The 20,389-nt window shown below is 36.3% G+C and overlaps 1 protein-coding gene across 1 annotated transcript; it reads right to left on the bottom strand.

Moving 5' to 3' along the window:
• Window positions 1-1,745: 1,745 nt before the first annotated feature.
• Window positions 1,746-3,248, bottom strand: LOC126788105 (BOI-related E3 ubiquitin-protein ligase 1-like). The gene is made up of 3 exons (XM_050514068.1): window positions 3,086-3,248; window positions 2,626-2,974; window positions 1,746-2,442 (listed from the first exon to the last, which is right to left on the bottom strand). The coding sequence occupies exons 1-3, from the start codon at window positions 3,148-3,150 to the stop codon at window positions 1,876-1,878; spliced, it is 981 nt and encodes a 326-aa protein (XP_050370025.1). The 5' UTR covers window positions 3,151-3,248; the 3' UTR covers window positions 1,746-1,875.
• Window positions 3,249-20,389: the final 17,141 nt, after the last annotated feature.

Consider the following 20,389-nt stretch of genomic DNA (forward strand, 5'->3'; position numbering starts at 1 on the left):
AAAAATAAAAGAAAGCAGCTCTTAATGTGTTTGGTGCCTTCGCAATACAATCACTTCAATAAGTGACTGAGCTCTGGATTTTTTATTGGAACGATCACTATAAGCCATCATGGATAAATAAGTCTATGAAAGCTAAAGTTTTCGTGGATTGAATGATTGGACATATAGTAGTCCTCTTAGATGAATATTGAGTCTAATTCTCTTCTACACGTTTACTATTTGAAATAAAACTCATCATGAATTAAATTCAATAGTAACGAGAGAAGAAATGTATTTGGACGTGGAGATTTCAATTCTATTGAACTGTTTACTTTTTCAACCTGGAATTAGAATATAAATTTCTAATTACGATTGATGTTGTTTACTTACCATTGAAATCAGAATTTAAATTAATTGAATTACTGAAATACCCATATATAACTATGAAGTCTCTTATTTCTTCTATCAATCAATAATATTACTGTGTTACACCAATTTTCTTTTCCTTTAGCACCCAATAAGATAAATCTAATTCCATTAAATTTCACTTAATTATACATTATGTAAATAAAAGAAAAATATTAGAGAATATAATTAGAAAAATAGACGAATTGACCTTAAGTAGTCCCATAGAATATATGTTGTTGTTTATTTGTGGGTTTTAACAATATTATATATATATATATATAAATACTTATTTTGGGTTGGACAATTTGAAAGTATTCTCAAATAAATTAGGGTAGTTTAGAAAACAAAAATTGATACCCGAACTGATGGAGGAATTGATTCTCATACCCACCTCCAATTTTGGGTATCAAGTTAAGGGTTTTGGGAGGAATCGATCCTCATGAGGAGATGAGACACACATTTATTAAAATTTTCTTATGTATTAATAAACGATGAAATTCTCTTATCCCGTAATCAATTCCTTTATTTTCAATTTCATTCCACATTGGTAAACATGTCATAAGCAATCAAAGTCAAGTTTGATTATAACTTGGTAAAATTGAAAACTCGAATTGATTGTGATCACCATAATTGATAAAACGCGTACTCAAAGTTAACTTTAAACCACTATTTGCGCGCTATTTGAATTCTACAACTAATCTTCTCTTGTCTGTTCATGTAACAGTGAGTTCGTGAGGCTTCTTCGAAGGTTCATGCAAGCAAAGTAACATCAAATTTTAAGATATGTATGTTTAAGATAGAAATACTAAAGCAACCAATTCATCGATCAAGAAAAGAATTGAGCGATGAAATTGGGAAGAAGATAAAAAAAACCAATGAATCCAGGTCCCCCCCCCCCCCCACTTTGTGGTAGATGAGCCATCATGATTGTTTGCTAAAACTTGACAGTTCATGATTTGCTCACTGTTTTTCACCCTGGCCTTATCGAGTTTTCAGCTCTTTCTCAACTTTGGCACTTGTTGTCTATGCATGAACCGAAAGATAGAGATGCCCCATAAATAATGCATCCTGTCCTTTCACGTTCATACTACACCTCCTAAGAAAAGTTTGGAAAGCCATTGATTCTTTACCGTTCCAAATAGGAAAAGTTGAATTCGTTTAAAGGAAAAGGGTGGCCAAAGTTAAAACTTGGGTCGGTATAGCACAATCCTTGTTTGACAATTCAATTTGCCTTACTTTAAATATGGATATGTGATTCACATTGCAACATCCCGCTCGGTTTATTCCATATTCCGGCATAAAATTTTCAGAATCATATAAGATTATAAAACGTTAAATCCATCCAAGAAAACTGAAGATGCAGATAATCTGATTCGCTAATATTTACTCGAGGCAAAAGATAAATAATAAACAAATCGTTACACTAATTCCTTCTGTTTTTTTTTTCAAACTAAAAAATTATATCTCTGTTCAAACTAAATTTAAATTCTAAGAGAAATTAACATGCACGCTGGCATTCATGACAGAATCACAAACTGGACAATTTTGAAGGGTAGACCCGCACATTGTACAAAGGCAAAGATGCCTGCATGGCAGCAACAACACCTTTGACTCTCTCACGCCACACCTCTTGCACATCCTATCGCCACCGCCAACCACCGTGTCAGCGCAACCAACTAACCGCCCCTCAACTTCAGTGTCATGTCCGTAATCGTTGCTACCGCAGCATGACTCTGCATCATCTTCGGGCGCAGCTGCAGTGGCTAAATTTCCCGTTTGGTTCCCTTCTTCGCTGACGTGCGCCAGCACTTGTTCTAAATCGGAGCGCAGAGAATTGGCCGCCGCTTCGTTTGATTGTGCCAAGTCCCTCCATATTTGATTTTCCACGAACAGACTTTTTACCCTTTCTTGAAGAACCCAATTAAGCTTTCCCATCCTTTGTATCTCGTCATCTTTTTCTTGTAATTTCTTGACAATTCTCTCTTGAATTGCCGACACTAACATTTGTGATTCATGTCGTCTTTGTTCTTCAAGTTCTAGCCTCACTTTTTCCGTCTGTCAAATACCAAATAAAATTTATGATCAGAAAAGAAAAGACTAGGAATTTATTCTCATACTGCAAACATATTTGGAAATTTTTGCCACACTATTTTTGTTTAGAACGTAAAAGAAAAAAAAACAGCTAGCCTGCCTTAAACAGAGGAATAACATATAAGAAATGGTAAACTTAAAACTTACATGTTGGGTAATGAATCGATCGATCTCTGATTGCTGTTGTTGGATCTGAAAGGCAATGTCTTGGTCGAGAAACGATGATGAAAGACCGGACGAGAGTTTCTTCTGCTGAGGAACCGTGAAATTGTTAAACTCATTCATTAACGAATCTCTCGACCGTTTTCTCGGAGCAGATATGAAGTTGTTGTACGTGAGACCACTTTCCGCCTGATTCATCGATGTCTTAGCCTGATCACACATAGAAGACTGATACAACGGCATAAGATAATTTTCCGGCATTGTTGAAGCCAGAAGCAGTCCGGAATCCATCTGGCTATTGTACATATTGCCGTTTACTTGAGTACTCTTCATTCTGTAAAGATAATAAACCAAACCACGTAAGAATTACGAAGCGCAACCAAATTAAAACTGCTTCAAACATAAGACGATTTGCAGGGCTTGTATTTGTATTTGTTGCAAGTACCTATTCGGTATCGACTGCGAAGGAATGAAAACAGAGAGGTGGTGATGCTGAGCTTCAACCGCCATGTATGAGTTTGGTGCTGCTGTGATTTTCTTGTTAGTTGTAGTCTTGTAGAGTGAAATAGTATGAGAAGAGAAGAGTTGGGATGAGGGGGAGAGAAGGGTTTGAGGAGAGAGCACGAAATGCAGAGAGACTGAACGAAACTTATGCTGAGCCTTTTCCTTCTTTTTAAGTGTGAAAAAAGTGAAGGTCTTCCAAATCCATTAATTAATTACCTTCTTTTAAAAAACACGTAGAAAAAGAAAATAAAATGCTAAATATGAAAACATGGGTGGTGACCAGATTTTGTCAGATTCGGTGTTTATTTAAATCAATTCCCGTAAATCCAGAGAATAACCTCGCCATTTTTCTCTTGGATTTGCCCTGGGATTTACTTTACCGTAATTAGACCAATCTCTAGTTCTCCAAGGACAGGAATGTAAATTTCGAACGAAGAAGAACAAGAAGGAAGGGGCTTTGATTCCCTGCAGTTAATGACTTTGTTTCTTCTCCCCAAAATATCCGCCACGTACACAACCCCCTCCAGCACAGTAGACCTCCCATTATAGAAGGGTTCTGGTGTGGGCCCCCCGGAGGCATCAGCGCCACTGTCGCACGTGCGAGGTTCGTGTAGGGAGTTCCCAGAACAGTAAGCGGTCGGCCCCAGTTTTCACGTCTCCGTGGGACCACTCTTGTGTTTTTGCATTGGTCTGTGGGGCCCGCGTCATTCCTTTTTGTGTCCTTTTGGAACTGGTGGTTCTCCGTGTACGGACAGATGAAGGGTTCCGGAGTGGGTGATTGGATGCGGCACGGGTAGGGGAGGTTACGGTGCGGTGGCGGAGTCTGGAGTGGGGGCCTACAGTCAAACTAAACGGCTTTTTCAAGGTTTTCGTGAAGCGTGGGATTTGGAGTTATTTAGTCAAAATGGTGCACTATAAATTTAGTCTATAATTAGGACTCAAATAACAAAACTTGAATTGACATAAATGAATTTGTTTTATCAAGACATAAATTAAATTAAATAATAAAAATTGGGGAGAATATTACCCAATTAATTATTTGCTTTGCTTAATAGTGAAGGACCATGTGCATTTCATTTGGCTAAGATCTTTTTTTTTCCAATTTTAATTTGCCAAATTCAGTTTCCATTTTGAGATATCAGCCAATTAAGCTCAATAAATATTCTAAAACTCGAAAAATATAAAACCGTCATAATTTTAATTAAGGATGCTTAATTAAGATCAATGCCTCCATGGTATGTATTTGGGTACGTGAAGGGTGAATATCTTTTGTAAATTTTCCATTTTGTATTCTTGAATATCATTTTGGAGTAATTTTTATGTTTACCCGGAACACCACGTAGTACTTCCATGTTCTATGTGGTGTACCCAGTCCATTATATTACTTCGTGGTGTGTTAAACATAAACGTGGTAAAAGAAGAAAAAATTAATTAAATATGAGTAACCAATCAGAAATAAACACAAATAACAATAAAATGGTACATCACGTAGATTATATACCGGGTATATATAATAATTTTTCTATCATTTAGTTACTCTTCAGATTATATATTGATTTGTTCCAAACCGAAAAAATGATAATATATATGCGAACAATAGACTTGTCATAACAAATTTTGTAAGAGAGTAGTATAGTCTCTCTAGTTGTAAAACATAACTTGTTCTAGGGGTGAGAGATAACCGCACAATGATGAAAGGCGGCCGGACCGCTCCGGAAAAAATGGTGCGGTCACCGAACCGAAGCTATATAGTGGTAGACGCCGGAATAACTGCACCGCAACCGCTTTAATTCGGAAAACGGGTTCAACTCTCAACTTGACCGAAGAAACCCGCACCGCACTGTATAGATTTTTAAAATTATTTTAATAAGTTATATGCTGCTTGTATTTAATTGGTTGTTGTTTGTATGTTCAATTGAACCTCACCACACCAGATTATCTCTCCTTTACTACTCTCAATCCTCTCTCATTCACATCCGTCAACCCACATGCACTTCCCATTCATCCCGCCGCTCCAATCATCAAACCCTTGTTGAATTCAACCACAACGCCCAAATAAAACCCAGATTTCTATCATTATCTTCATCAATCGTATCCAAAACTCTAATTTTCAACTTGACCTCCAAATCCTACCCAGAGGCCAGAGCCTCTAAACTAAGTGTTTCCTCCATTCATGGCACAAGCAAGATCTGCATATGTACAAATTGGAACCTTCAATAATGTCATCGTTGCCTGCACCAGCCTATAAAGCAGTTGTAAACCCAAAACCGATCCGAGCCGACTCAAAAATTCGGCGACCGAAATATTCGGTGGTGTCCATTTGAGAAGCAGGTGTCTGTGGCTATTTCCCAAACCATAGGATACGGGTCGAAAGCAGGCCCAAACCCGGTCCGACCCGACCCACACCCACCCCTAGTCTTGTTCCATCACTTCCATATGTGGAATACTTACCATTTTCTTAGTAAGTCTAACAAGTACTTAAGAGATGATCGATTAACCTGTCAAAAGTGGTCTAAAAAATTATTTGTTTCATTTTGTTGAACAAAATGTTAGGATTTCTAAGTGCACCGGCCATAGTGGACTTACTTTTGAGCTTCTAATTTGTTTTCAAGACTCCAAAATTGAATTATATGAGAGACCGTAATATTATGGGGGTATTGAACTATTGACCAAGTTGGAGAAAGAAAAAAAAAAGATAGAACAGCATCCCCACCTCGTCTGAAACTATCTAACATCTAGCTAGTTTAATTCCCTCTCAAACACGCACAATTAAAAAGGAATAACACAAACCTAGAAGAGAAAAAAATAAAAGATAAAGATAAAGATAAAGGAGTTGTCACCAAACACATTGCAAATATAAATGTCGACAGATCGGTATTTCGATCAATCATGGATTCTCATATCCACCGTCTCTCGATAGCTAAGTCAGCTTTCTCTGTTACATTTTCTTTCTTTTTTTCTTGGGATCTATTATTGCTTTGCTTCCATCATTTCCAATTGGGGCAACCAATCTAACCCGCACCGTTCAACTGTTCAACTCAAACGCGTGCTTCAGTTTTATTAACCCCCTTGAAAAGAAACTAGGGGTAAAGGGGGATTTTCCAAAATGAAAACATATCAAAGAGAGTGATATATAACAACCCAAATATCATGCATTATCATTTCTAAAGTAAAGATGGGGAACATGCATAGTGGCATTGTCCGACTTTGTGTTTGTTTTTTGTTCTCTGAATTAAGATCACGTACTGTTTGATTCCATTGATCAAATTACGGTTCTACAGGAAAAGTTATACAGAAGTATCCACGGAACTTCGTCGATGTTGATCATTCATTTCGTTTCACAGAGATGACCGGAGGAGTAGTGTTGCAAGCTAAGTAGCACGGACACGGACACGAGTGTCCGTATTGGACACGATTCGATATGTAGACACGGTATTTAAAATTTTAGATGTATATATATGTCAAAATGTGCATTAAAATGATAAAAACATAACTTGTTAGAATGGCTAAGGACTTGATAAGTACCTTGGATAACCAAGGTTCAAATCCCACCACAAGCATTCTAATTTTTATCACTAGTTTCTCTCCTTATATATATTAAAGTGTGCATAAATATAATAAAAACTGAATCAGTTGGAATGATTGAGGAGTTGTTGAGTGCCTTAGATGACCAATGTTCGATTCTCACCATAAGCACTTTCACTTTTATTATGAGTTGATGCGTGTCAGCGTGTCCAATTTGGATACTCGCGTGTATTGTGCGTATTGGGGCGTGTGCGTGTCCGTGTCGGACACGCGATACGACACTGCAATGATGTGTCCGTGCAACCTAGGTTGCAAGCATCAATGGCCACTACGAGCCAGCCAGCCATGCCGACCCTTTTCCCATTATAAATCTGCGGAGGGTTATTATATATCTCACATTCGACGATTAATATGAATTTATAAATGAGATTAGAAAAATAATATCTGTTATCAAACGTCGAATGTAGAATATATAACATACATTAATATATAATAAATTAACACATATATTTTACATTTTAGACTGACTGTCGATTAGAACTAGCTATTTAGTAATAGTTTAATTATCTGAATAGCACTTTTTACAAATGAAGATTTATTGTTTCAATCTTAACATAGAGCCTTGCGTACGTGTTTTTTTCCCTCTTTTTTATTAATTACTTTTTGTTTGTACTTCCATACTACAGTTAGTACACTGTGAGTCGAGCTTACAGACATTCCACTTAAAAGAGGAGATTATTACCTAATGCTATTGGTACGTACTAGACCAAATGGTGCAATACCGACCAGGCTTTTCCCTTCAATTTTAAGTTCTAACTTCTTGCATGTCTATTTTCTTTTACTACTACCTTATGTTTTCCATATTAATTTATATTGGCCGGTAATTTAATCATTTAAGAACAAGATGAAACCTTTTAATCTTAACAAGAAAAACAAGATGAAAACTGATTGCTTTCTCTGAAGTGGGTGGCTAGAGCAGTGATCATAGCTAGTGAGATTATAGTCATTGATAAAGCAATCGTGCTTGATGTATAGTAAAGTAAACAATGCGAGCACTTTGATCCTACTTCCGAAAGTCCCAAAAGTCCGTAATTTGAGGAGTTTGTGCTAAAGTATATTGTGATGAACAGCCTAATTGAAAATGAAATAAACCAAATTAGTGAAAGATAAGGTCGCACATTGAGATCAAGTGATTCGACACCACCATGTCTTGTTGGATCATGAATGCCGCCGCCTAGATTCTTAATCAATGTATTAACACAGAGCTAAGAGCTTTCCTTAATTAGGTCAAACTATAATAGCTAATCATGCATGGCCAATGCAACATGCAACTTCCGAATAGCTAATTTTATACTGCCAATGTGAAACAAATAGGTCCAGATCGAGTTCACTGGATCTTACCGTATTGTGTAAAATTATACGATGATTTTGCGAAAAAATTTATATGCATTGAGATTGTAAATGATCGACCAAGAATTTATTATGTAATCTCAATTCTTAAACATATATACATGTATTGTGAACTAAATAACCAATATGTATACCGAACACTTGATGTAATCTAATAACCATCAATTTGTGTTGATGGGAATGCATCTGTGTGCATTGAATACCTTTATGATGATTCATCACTATCATATGGTAAATGGATTAGGGTCCGTGAAATAAATTATCAATTCAAAACTATTTGATTACATCCAATAAATGACTTAATCATCTTGACTCTATATATAATCGACACTCGAATACTGTAGTTTAGTTGAACCATTCTGAATGATCGTGTAACAGCATTGTTTTTTCTTAAATTTATTGCATTATTGATTAGGAATATTGGGAAAAAGAATAGTTGAAAGATCATTGTGTCCAACCAATTTGTTTCCCAACTTTAGACGCACCTCAAGATGTTTGTCACATAAATAGTTGAAATATTCCACTCATCCTTGTTCCCTTAAAAATATGAAAGCATAAAGATAAAGACATACATTGACAATCCATTTTTCAATCGTTTCATGTTATCAATCAATTAAGTATTTAGCCATATTTGAATAGGTTGTTATGTTATTCTTGGCCGCAACTTTGTGACATTGCAGGCTTTCCACTCAATTCTATTGTTAATTTGGATTTGTCAAATTGGCAAGCTAACCGATTAACAACTGCATTAAGAAAAAGACGAAATCTCTCTGACAACACAAATATATATATATATATATACATATATATATATATATAGTTATATACAGACCAAATGGGAACCAAAAACCAAACTGATCGAGACATGTCATATGTCAAGTTCTTTGGAATTTCTCTATTGGAGGCTGCTGGACAAACATAGATTGATAGTGAAAATTTGTGCATATTATAGAGCCCCCCTATAGTGTGGTCACTATTGTCACGTACTCTTTATCGAAAGAATGATGTCTGCCCCTCAAAATCGCGGGCCAAATCTCTTGCCTTCAACCTTTCAATGATATGATTCTGTAATAAGGTGATTCCCCATCTTTGGGTCTAGTCAAATTCAAATTGATGTAGCCTTCTGTCTTTTCCAAATGAAGAACCCAAAGCCTAAGGAAAAGAAAATTTTGCTAAACCCTTTTGTTTGTAATTAGTTTTCCATGTAAAGTATATTTCCTAAGCATAAACCTAGCTAGCTCAATCTAGATGTCTCTTTCTTTGACTAGGAAAGGCTTAGCGTGTAATCACAAGCTAGCAAACTTTGTTTGTTTAATTGAGTGTGCTTAATTATGTGTCCCCATTACCTTTACCACTTATTATATATAACTCAACTCCCAACTGCCATCTGCAATAACATCAAAATAAGCCGAAGATGAATTTGTTCTTCTCACTCACTTGCGTACATTTGTACATATATGCATAGTGTGTGCTTGAGAAAGAGACTAGAGATGTGCTAAACCAATCTTTGTTTTTTTAGGACACGTTGAATCGGCAGCATTCTATATTACCTTACGCGCGCATGAGGTTGTACGTGAGATCGGTCAAATTACAAAGTTATGTACTGAAATATATATTGCTAGACATGGCACGACTGAACACGAGGGTTTAAGATAAGACGTGGTTGCTATGAATATTCGATGATTAAACGAGACAAGTCACCTAAAAAATTATTTCAACCATCAACTATAGGAGTTGATATGTCTACTTCAAAGACTTAAATAATAAGTAGAGCAGCGCCGTGGTATCAGTTGAAGATTAACCAAGCAGACAAAGGTGATCGGTCCAATAATTTGGATAAAAAAAATTAAAATGTCAAGTCATAAAATTGGTGATGCACCTTTTATTAATTAAGGAATTGGTAATGCATACATTTCATGCAATAAGAAAAGTATAACTCACGGTCGAAACAGAAGACGTACGCTGTTGTTAATTTGAATTGGAGGTACAACTATGAATGGATTATAGTTGACAGCCACATTTCCCTTTATAACTTAGAGATATTTGAAATTTGACTCTTCAGGAAATCATTATCTATTTTCCAAATACACCAAAGTTCTTTATATTTGTCACTTGTCATTGCCAGCTTCTAGCATGCATGACCCGTGTGGAATTTTGAGAAAAAAAAACCCATAGAATTCTATATAACATGCTAATACGCTTCGAGCCAATCACTGTATTAATTTACGTACTATACACTGTTATATATATATTAATTTTTTTGAGAATGTACTATACACTGTCATACTGCACTATATTTCAATCAGATATTATATAAATGCAAGTGAAAATGCATGCAAGTGCATAATCCCAATCTTAATTGTTTTATCCGGCCGTTGATATGGTCAATAAAAAGAGTAATCTGTGTTTTTTAAACACTGATTCAATATTAGATATTAGGGCACAGTCTAGGCTGCTTCAATATTAAATCAGATATCAGATATTAAATTCTCCATGAGTTGGAATGAATTAGGGCACAAGCTGCTTCAATGTATTTAATGATATCATCTCATTCGATCGAGTGGTACGATTATAGAGAGGTATAAATTGCACAACATAACCAATCGAATACAATGGCTTTTGTCGGCTACATGATTCGTATATGGAAAGTTAATTAGCGGTGAATTATAGTTTAGTGAAAGATATGTCATTATGCCACATCAATAGATAGCTGTCAGTTCGAGGCTATTTAATATTCAGATCGATCAGTACTCAACGGGAAACCCTAATCAAAGCACCATCAGCCACTTTGTCCTAATCAAATCTCTTAAATCTCTAATTATTATGTATGACCTGAATAAACTGTCGTACACTGCAAGTCGCTTTAACTAATTAACAGCGAACCAGGTTGTTTACTTATATTCCACGTGTCTTTTCGAACTTGATCGAGGATGAATCATAGTTCTTATTGCATTTAGTTGATTTATATATATATATATATGTAGTGCTTCTCGATTGCGGAGGTCTGGACAGATTTTCCATCCAGATTTTCGCCGTTTCTCTACAATTTGGATGCTGGCGACGCCGTTTCTTCTAATTGGAGTGACACCACACCTCTTATACGCTATTGCTGCGAAGAAGAAGGCGAAAGAGATCGAGATCTTTTTAACCTTCTTCTTTGTCACAACATCATCTAAGAGGTGTGGTGTCACTCCGGTAAAAAGAAACGGGGTCGACAGTCTCCGGATCGTAGTGCAACGGCGAAAATCTGGATGGAAAACCTGTCCGAACCTCCGCAACCGAGAAGCACTGTATATATGTACACAGAATGTTGTACTTCATGTCCCTCTTCCTTGATCTGATACACCCCCAGGAGTAGTTGATTAGTATATTTTCTTCTCAAGCTGGCCAGGATCGAACGCTTGTGTATTATTTTTAGGACTTGCCCTAAACGAAGAAAACAACTTGATCGCTGAAGATGATTGACTGGATGGGAATCGTTTGGTTGGACATGATGATAAAGTTTCATGAACTTGTGATATAGTAGAACAACACTAATGGAAATAATTCATGATATCATCATTATTTTGTCAATAAACTAACATCGGTCATATTAGTCTAAACTATCAACTATGGGTTAGTTGTTGGAATGGGCTCCCCAGTAATTACATGGTTGATTGTGCTCGATCGTGCAGCACTCTTCTATATATCTTTTCTCCGGGGTTTGTTTATCCCACATGGATTAGCTAGAATTATTCACGCAAGTGCTGAAAATTTACTGATATTCGTTTTTCTGATTAAATAGTATAGTGCCGTGTGATGCAATCATGCAACAAGTTCCTACACTGGTGCGACTTCAATTATCATAGCCATCGAATACAAAGTAGTGGCATTTCAGCATTGTGGTTGTTAATCAATTAATAAGGTTCTTTGATAATTAAAAATAAACACACTATTCTAAATATTTATCTCTGCAGAATCATATAAATTATATATATAATACGATAGAGTTCCCTTTCATAATTAGTTGGGTTTGTTTTAGCAGTAGCACTTGGCATGCACTTAGCTCCAAGTGGATGCAAGAGAATAAGATTCACAGAGAAAACAATCATCGATCATTGTTTTGTTTAATTAATGGATTGTCTACTTGAAAGCGACAATTCATGACGCAGATTCATTGTGGGATTTTTTCAAAATTTGTTTTTGGACCCATTTATTTGGGATCTTTTGTCCCTCTGTGACCAGCATGAGACTTTCAAAACCAAAATACAAGTTGATTCTAACATATTTCAATAATAACCTCTGCATGCATGCCATATAAATTAATATACTCAACCCATCTTTTTCAAAATTCCAAATTGATGAACAAGCATGCTTCATTTTCTAATGTAAATTGTCATATATTATATATATTGATCCCTCAACTGGATGGTGACTGTTATTCTGTTACCATATATTCCTATTTTATTTTCTGGGAATACGCATGATTCTTTCTCAGACCTTATCCTATTTAAAAACATGTTGATGATTATCTATGAAAAACTAGCTCCTAGGAATCATATAGCTCACGAGCAACTAAGCCTTGTGATCCAGAGTAGATTTTTATTGTTTGAATCCGTTGATATCGTGAACGGCCTTCTCACGCCATTGAAGCACACATGGTTCTCGATCATACACTAATAATGATGAAGCCTGATATACATATATATATGAAGCCGTATATATATACCCGAGATCGATCGACGACTATACAGATATCAATTAATGGCACCAAGCATATGCATGCATTCACATGATACATATGAAAATGAAAATGAAAATCTGAAAATCTGAAAACTAAGTTTTTAAACAAAGGGAAAAATAATAATACTGTTTCTTGATATCAATGAGAACGAAGGTTGACCTGATTAGTAAGACCGATCCTTACAGGTCAACCATCTTAAATTTGTTTCCTAGACAACCCTTACAGGTTCTCGATCATGTATTTATTGCAAATTATTTCAAGTCCAAATTGTTTTCTTATAATGTGGAATGGTTGCAGCCGTAAACCGTAATTGTTGTGAATAATGATAGAAGAAAAAACTTGGTCTTATATATTCGTCGCTTCTGCCAGAATATGTGAAATACTACACTCAGTTATAAAACTTTACAAGAAACCACAAATTCTGCCATACGTGTATTGTCTGGTAGAAGATGGCTTACAGAAGTAACAAAAACTGCATGAATAAGTCATAATCTGTAGAAGGCAACACCAAGAAGCAAACGAACTACTCAACGTGGATCCCATATATGATGTTGTTATCACTAACTAAAATGATTCGTGTATATATAAATATTTCTATTGCACTGAGATTGTATATATCTTCTGATTTTTCAGTGAAAATGACAAGAACATTATTTATAATATATATTAATTAATAAATATCGGCAACTGGGTTTACCCAGAAAAAGCAACATATATATCCAAACAGTTTGATTGAAGTAATTGGTTAGTTGCTTTCCCTTAAGAAGATAAATAACTAGGCAACCTAGAAAAAAAAACACACTCTTGAATAATCTAGCACGTACATCTTAACAACCACCAATTTCATGTATCAATGTTCTAAGCATTAAGACATATCACATATACAAGTAGCCCCCAGATATCGACATGTAAATGGGTATTTTGACGAGAAAAATCAAAGGGATCTCGACATATAGCTAGATCTTCAGTAGCTGAATTCCAAATTACCTTTATTAATTACTCAAATTCTCTTCTTTGGATATGCATAACTCACTTTCTGCTGGTCCATTCTAATGCATGATCATTCAAGCCCTTCAAGGCAGACCACTGAACATAAAAATGCAATGAATCTCTGTCTTTTATTGTTGCGTGGCAATGACCTTGTTTTCATGTACAAGATGACATTAACAAGCTAGAATCAACCCATTACCCCCATCCTGTACGTACGTAGTTGTCGTAACAGCGTTATGAACGTGTATACTGTATGTGTTGTGAAATCTGGACTCGCATCAAAGATAAGCACAAATGGCTATTCCGCGGTGCACCATTTTTGCCTTATGTGAGTCCAATATCTACAGATTATGTTATATATAATTAATACGTCAGAAATCCTCTGATTGTAATTAGATGAAGATTATCATATATAGGATGAGTTCTTACCTCTATGTAATTAGTGTATTATTCTTCAATTCGGGTTTGCTTTCCTGGCCGGGGTGTGATGTAGTAGCGATTAAGAGAAGCTAACCGCCCTATTCGTCATCTTCGACAGATAAAACTAACAGATCAAGGATGGAGATATGAAGTAGTGCGAATAAATTAAGTACTCAACTGAACTAACCAGACCAAACTTTTGTTGCTTCTCATGCCATTCTTGACCAAGGAATATGTATACAATCGAAAATTTGTTTTCATGTAACAGAAATCGGAACCATATCTTTATCACACTGTCATACACATGGTCCTCCAAAACTGAGTTCTACTAACTCTCCACAAAAGAACATATCGATCAGTTGGAGGTAACGTGCTGCCCTGCACCAACGAGTACGTATGCGATAGGTAAACTCAAATTAGTTCTAATTAAAAACTAACAAAGATAAAGCTCTTTTAATTTTCTTTAGTTTTTTGTAGCCTGGTCAAACAGAACCCCTATCATCATATACTATTGCATTATCTGCTTCTAGTTAGATTCGGCAATAGTATATCATAGGGTTAATATTTCATAATTTGCTTCCAGTTCGATCAACTTTTTGGCTGTGATTGCAGTACCTTCTGATGCACTGAAGTTGAAGAATAAACCCAGGAGAAGCTTAACATTGTTCATATGAATACATACTTACGTAAATATATGTGTCTCTATATATAATTAAGCATATTGAACGTATACATTATTGTGATTCTGAAGGAGAATAAGTATCGTGATTGATGTTGAGTCGCACTGGAAGAAAGTGGTGGATACTTGCTGAAGTACTTAAATTTCCACAGACCCACAAACAACAACAAGATTATCATGTTCTTGATGACACCAGAATCATGAAGAAAGAAGAAAATAAACAGCTATGTGAATTTGACAACAATAATGTCATCATGTTGTTTACAATGTGGACAATAACACAACACGGCTATTAGGACAACCTATTTGTTCAACCCACGTGTCTGTTCACTTGACCCTACTGATAATCTTTCTGTATTGTCAAACAAGCAATGGAAACGAACCATAAAAATTAAAACCCTAGCAATCCCCACTCATTTACTCTCATAGTTTTCTGAGTCTATCTGTCTATCTATCTAGAGACCCCATCTGATTATAGTGCTTGATGCTTCTTGGCAATTGGCCCCATATTTGAAAGATGCAGAAAAATGGAAAGGTACCATAAAGATGTTGTATGATTAGTAGGACTCTCCCCACTTTTATGCAGATTTTGTTTTTGGAGAAATTATGCAGATAGACATTAACAAAGTTGATGGTGCTGGTGATGATAGTGGTGGGATTTCGATGGTGATGGAGTGGACAAAGCCTGGCATAAAAGAAATATGGATCTTGCAGCATATATATATGTAAAAAGATGTGGGGTTCCATTGGCATGATATGTTTATAAAATGTGGGTTGGGAGGCATAATCCAGCCATCTATGAATTAACTAGTCTATCACCTTAAAATTTGATGTTGGCTCCTCTCCTTTATAAAAACAACATTGTCTTTGTCCCCACTTATATGACAGCAAACTCTAGAGAGATGGAGAGGGAGGCTTGGAATGATGGCCTTCCAAATAGCATATATCCTTTGCGGGAATTTTGAGGTCCTTCATTGGTTTGCTTTAGGAAAATGGATTTGGTAAAGATTAGAGAGGAGAGGGATGGACATGGTGGAGTAGAAGTAAAGGTAAAGGTAAAGGTAAAGGTAAAGGGCATAATATCTTAGGAAGATTTTAATAATTCCATGTTTGAATCAAAACCCAACAAAGCTGAAGTTTCTGAAAGTAAAACTATTTACTATATATGCATTATGCATGCATTGAAGAGGAACCTTTACCATCCATTCTTTTTCATTCATTTGGAAAGATGCCTACCATAGTATACATATACAATCATATTCTTAATCATGCCACCGACAAGAAATCCCAATTTGCTAAACCCTACTAAACATCTTAATTCTTTTGCATTAATTTTTTTTTGATACACTTCTTTTGCATAATTTGATATTGGTGAAATGACAAGTAGCTAACACTATCACCTACATTTCTCAAATTCTCCCAAATTACTAGCTTAAACTTAGAAGACATAGGGAAAGAAGGTTATAAGTCTTAACAGGCTCCAAAATATAATCTAATTATGGGCATAAGACTAAAGTGGCATTACTTGACTTGGAGAAAAGGGAAAGAGACCGATTCTTCAAAGCATGGCTCAAGGAAAGGTATAGAGAAGAGTGTTGTTCTTTTTTTCTTTTAAGGAAATGATGGTAATGCATAACTTGCAAAGACTCTTCATTTTTTTATAAAGTTGAGTTTACGAATATCTTTTAAAATTAGGCACAACAGCTATAACATATATATGTACGTGAGAATGCATAAAGTTGTCAACTTGGAATCTTCCCAATTCAAAGGCAAAGAGAATAATTGACAAAAGAAATGAAATCTTCACACTTAATGGAGAATATGATCGGTTGTGTACGTTGCTTTTGTTAACAAATACTAATACGTTAATAAAATAAATAAACACAAGGCAACACTCAATGAAGAATATGATCGTTGTGTACGTTGCTTATGTTTACAAATACTAATACGGTAATAAAATAAATGAACACAATGCAACAGTGACAGTAATTCATGATTTAGGTATAATAGTCGTCTTATTACTATTCATGAATTACACTTTACAGTAATGTTGTGTATTTCTAAGATCGAGTTACTTCGAAGTCGTGATCAACAAAGGTGAGAGGTTGTAAAACGTGTATATATATGTACTGTTTGCATTCTAAGTGAACTTCTAACTTGTCTTCCCTTTGAAAGCTAAGAAGCAATTTCAGTGTTGAAGATAAAGAGTGATGGCATGGAAAGTGACACAAACGTAGACTATATATTGGATTACCACCCATATCAAGCACCAATAGGTATGAATAATAAATCTTCAAGAGAAAGGAAAATGTGAGTTATATGTTAGGCACAACCACCAGGAACATTAAACATAGGGTGTTGAAAGAGTAATGTCACCCATGCCATCCACATTGATTATGGACCATCCCAAGTCCCCCAACATTGCATGTCGTAGCCCCCAAGGCATCAGAATTCTACTGCACTAGAAGAAGTACGTTGGTCTAAACCAGAGATTGAATCCAGAAGTCCAGAACCAAGAAGCCACTGGTCCAAGTCATATACAAGAATCTTCCAAATCAATTTGATTTTTATGCTTAAGACTTTACCTCTTATTTAATTTTCTTGGTATGCATGTGACTGAATTTATAGGTAGATGTGGTGCAAGTTTTAAATGGGATCCTAACTTATTTATTTTGATAAGGCAGGTAGACTATGCTATCACTATAATAATGTTGGAACCACAGTTGTTCACAAAATTCAATCATCAGAGCACCATGTCAAAGATGGTGAGGTAGTCCTATAAGAGATATCAATGGCGCTAGATTGAAAATGATGTGTAACAACCATAGTAAAAGCCCCATATATAGGAGCAGCTCATTGAAGCCACCATTTGAGGAAAATGAAAGCTAAAAGACAAATATGAAACTGTATGAGTCTATAAGACATAATCGAAAAATAAAATTATATGAGACCAGTGGCTTGTTAAAAGATCATCGATTCCTAATGAAATGGATGTAGCAGTGGTTTGTCGGAACCCCAGAGTCTTTACTTGATCCAAGATGTGTGATGTATATGCCATTCCGAAGTGATCTATTAATCTACTAATAAGTCATTTAGTAGCGGTTCACATCGATCACTTTATTGTGAAAAACCAGATTGGTCCGTTCTGCCATAAGTACCTCCCTATTCTGCTGAGTGGAGTTCGACAATGGGTTTGAGTTGGTGATTGGAAAACTTCTTTTTCTCGATCTTGATTCGCATAGAAATTCAGGAACTGTGGTCCTGGCTGAGCTAGAGAAATTAAAAATCCACGGATGTCATAGAATTACTTAGTTTCGATATGATTGGGTACCATACGAATAGGCTCGGCAAAACCCTTGGATAGCTTCTTCGATTTCTTGATAAAAGAAATATGACCAACGGTGGTTCGAACATATATACAAAGAACTTTTTTATACTTCTTACTATTACATAGTGCCCATAAATCTCATGAGGTACCCAAAATTTCATAGTGAATTTAGATCGGAGTTTCTCTTGAAGTAATAATGCGTTGATCTAGCCGCCAACGGAGCCACAAGGGTCTATCTAAATTGATTCTTTTCTGCCGATAAGCTTCCCCAAACGAATATGGGCTTCAACTAACTGTTGCAGTTTCTTCTTATAAGAAGGAAGTCCAGCCTGATCTCGGGCTTTTCAACTCTTGACCCAACAACTTCAGGACTTCTGATTGTACATCCCAGATTTCAGGTCACCTGTGGGGTTTTATTTAGGCGCATTCCTACTTGCGTTAGAAGATACTGGTCATCTTTGCTTTTATATCTCATGTTCGGCATCTTGTGAAGTAGTCTTCAAGATTCACAAATGTAATCGGCACAGTTAGATGAATAAGTTATTTCTAGTGTGTTCATATGACTGATCTTTCGAAATTAATTCTATGGTTATGATGAAATGTAAAACTTAAAAACCTTCTCGCTAATGCGAATTTTAACTCCATCAACGAGAACATATAACTAGAACAAAACACAGTTATAGCACTAGCCAATGGTTTGATGAGTTCATCTTGATGCCAACTCCATTCTCTAATTGAAAAGTTCTACAACTCTATAAGGCGTTAATATTTCATATATAGTTTTATCCAAAGTGAAACTACTAGTCTTTACAGTGATGAAAAAAAATAGTTACAGCATTAGTCCTCAAGTGGTAAACTATGTCCTTAATAAGCATGCGATCAATATTGGACGATTTGAGCTCGGCCATAACCGAAACTGATACTGATGTTGGATTGGCTGGTACGAGATAATAGATTCCTTTCAGCATTGGTACATATTCGTTTCAGTCCAGATTAATTCGAGATAAAAAGGGACAAATATAACTCAAACAGTGATATCATATCTCAGCTTACAGGATGCCGCAAATTGGCCTACAAGAAGGAAGGTTCCTATTTCGTGGGGAAGACTCGTCTGCTTCTCCTCCACCTATCGAATCCTCTTTGCCGAAACCAACTCTTCGAGAGCCAGTCATTATCAGAAGGGAGCTTCTAGATGCCAAGACAGACACCTGAATCTGGAGCACTGGCGCTTGCACTCGAGCCTGAACCAGTGCTAGCAACCTTGAACTGAGATAGGCCCTCAGTTTTACAAAGACTAGTTTTATGCTCGTTTTCAATAATTGTCTCAAAGATGGATGGAGAGTTAGCAGTAGAAGAAACTAGTATATGGCTATATGCTGCACCTTTGACTACTTTCTCTTGTTGATCTATCTTCTTAGCCCTTTCATATATGAAAGAATGACATTAGTTACCACTTTTCCCAAACAAAGTCATGAGACCAGTTAAGTAAAGAAAACTTAATTGTAGTTTTACAATTGATGAAATTGAAGCTACAGAAAAAAGTTTCAGACCTTCAATAGAGGCTTCGATGAGAGGCTTAGAATGAGAGACTAATAAATTCTCAGATTTGCAAAGTAGTTCGGTTCGGTTCGGCATAATCAAATTCTCAGATCATATCCTGACTCGATCGGTCTCTAGACGGGCAAGTCAAGATCGATGTCAGATTCCAATGCCTAGCCTAGCGTTAGAATAGTAATGGAGTCTCTAATTCTCCCTAGCAAGAGTTTCCAATTTTACATCAGTAACTCAATAGCGTAAAGTAAACCAGGTAAACTGTGTAGTTCAGGACGTCCAAGTTTCGAAGCCCCTCCACATCTCATTAACCCAAATAAACAAGCCCCCACTCACTTTTCTTCACAAGAACCCTAAACCAAAACCCCAAATCCTCATCAACCCACCAATCCACCATGGCATAACCCCAAAACCAGCAATCCGCCCCCCAACCCCGTCGGAGTTCTCCGCCGCCGTCGCCCAGATCTCCCACTCGATCGGCTTCAAGGCCGCGCACCTCTCCGCCCTCGAAGCCTTGACCCACGTCGCCATCGCCAAGTCCTCAGCCTCGTGCGCCGCCAAGGCCAACCGCACCGACTCAAACCTCTTCGACTTCACCAACGCAATCCACAACCTCTCG

Source organism: Argentina anserina, chromosome 3, assembly GCF_933775445.1.
Source record: "Argentina anserina chromosome 3, drPotAnse1.1, whole genome shotgun sequence".
Classification (NCBI taxonomy): Eukaryota; Viridiplantae; Streptophyta; class Magnoliopsida; order Rosales; family Rosaceae; genus Argentina; species Argentina anserina.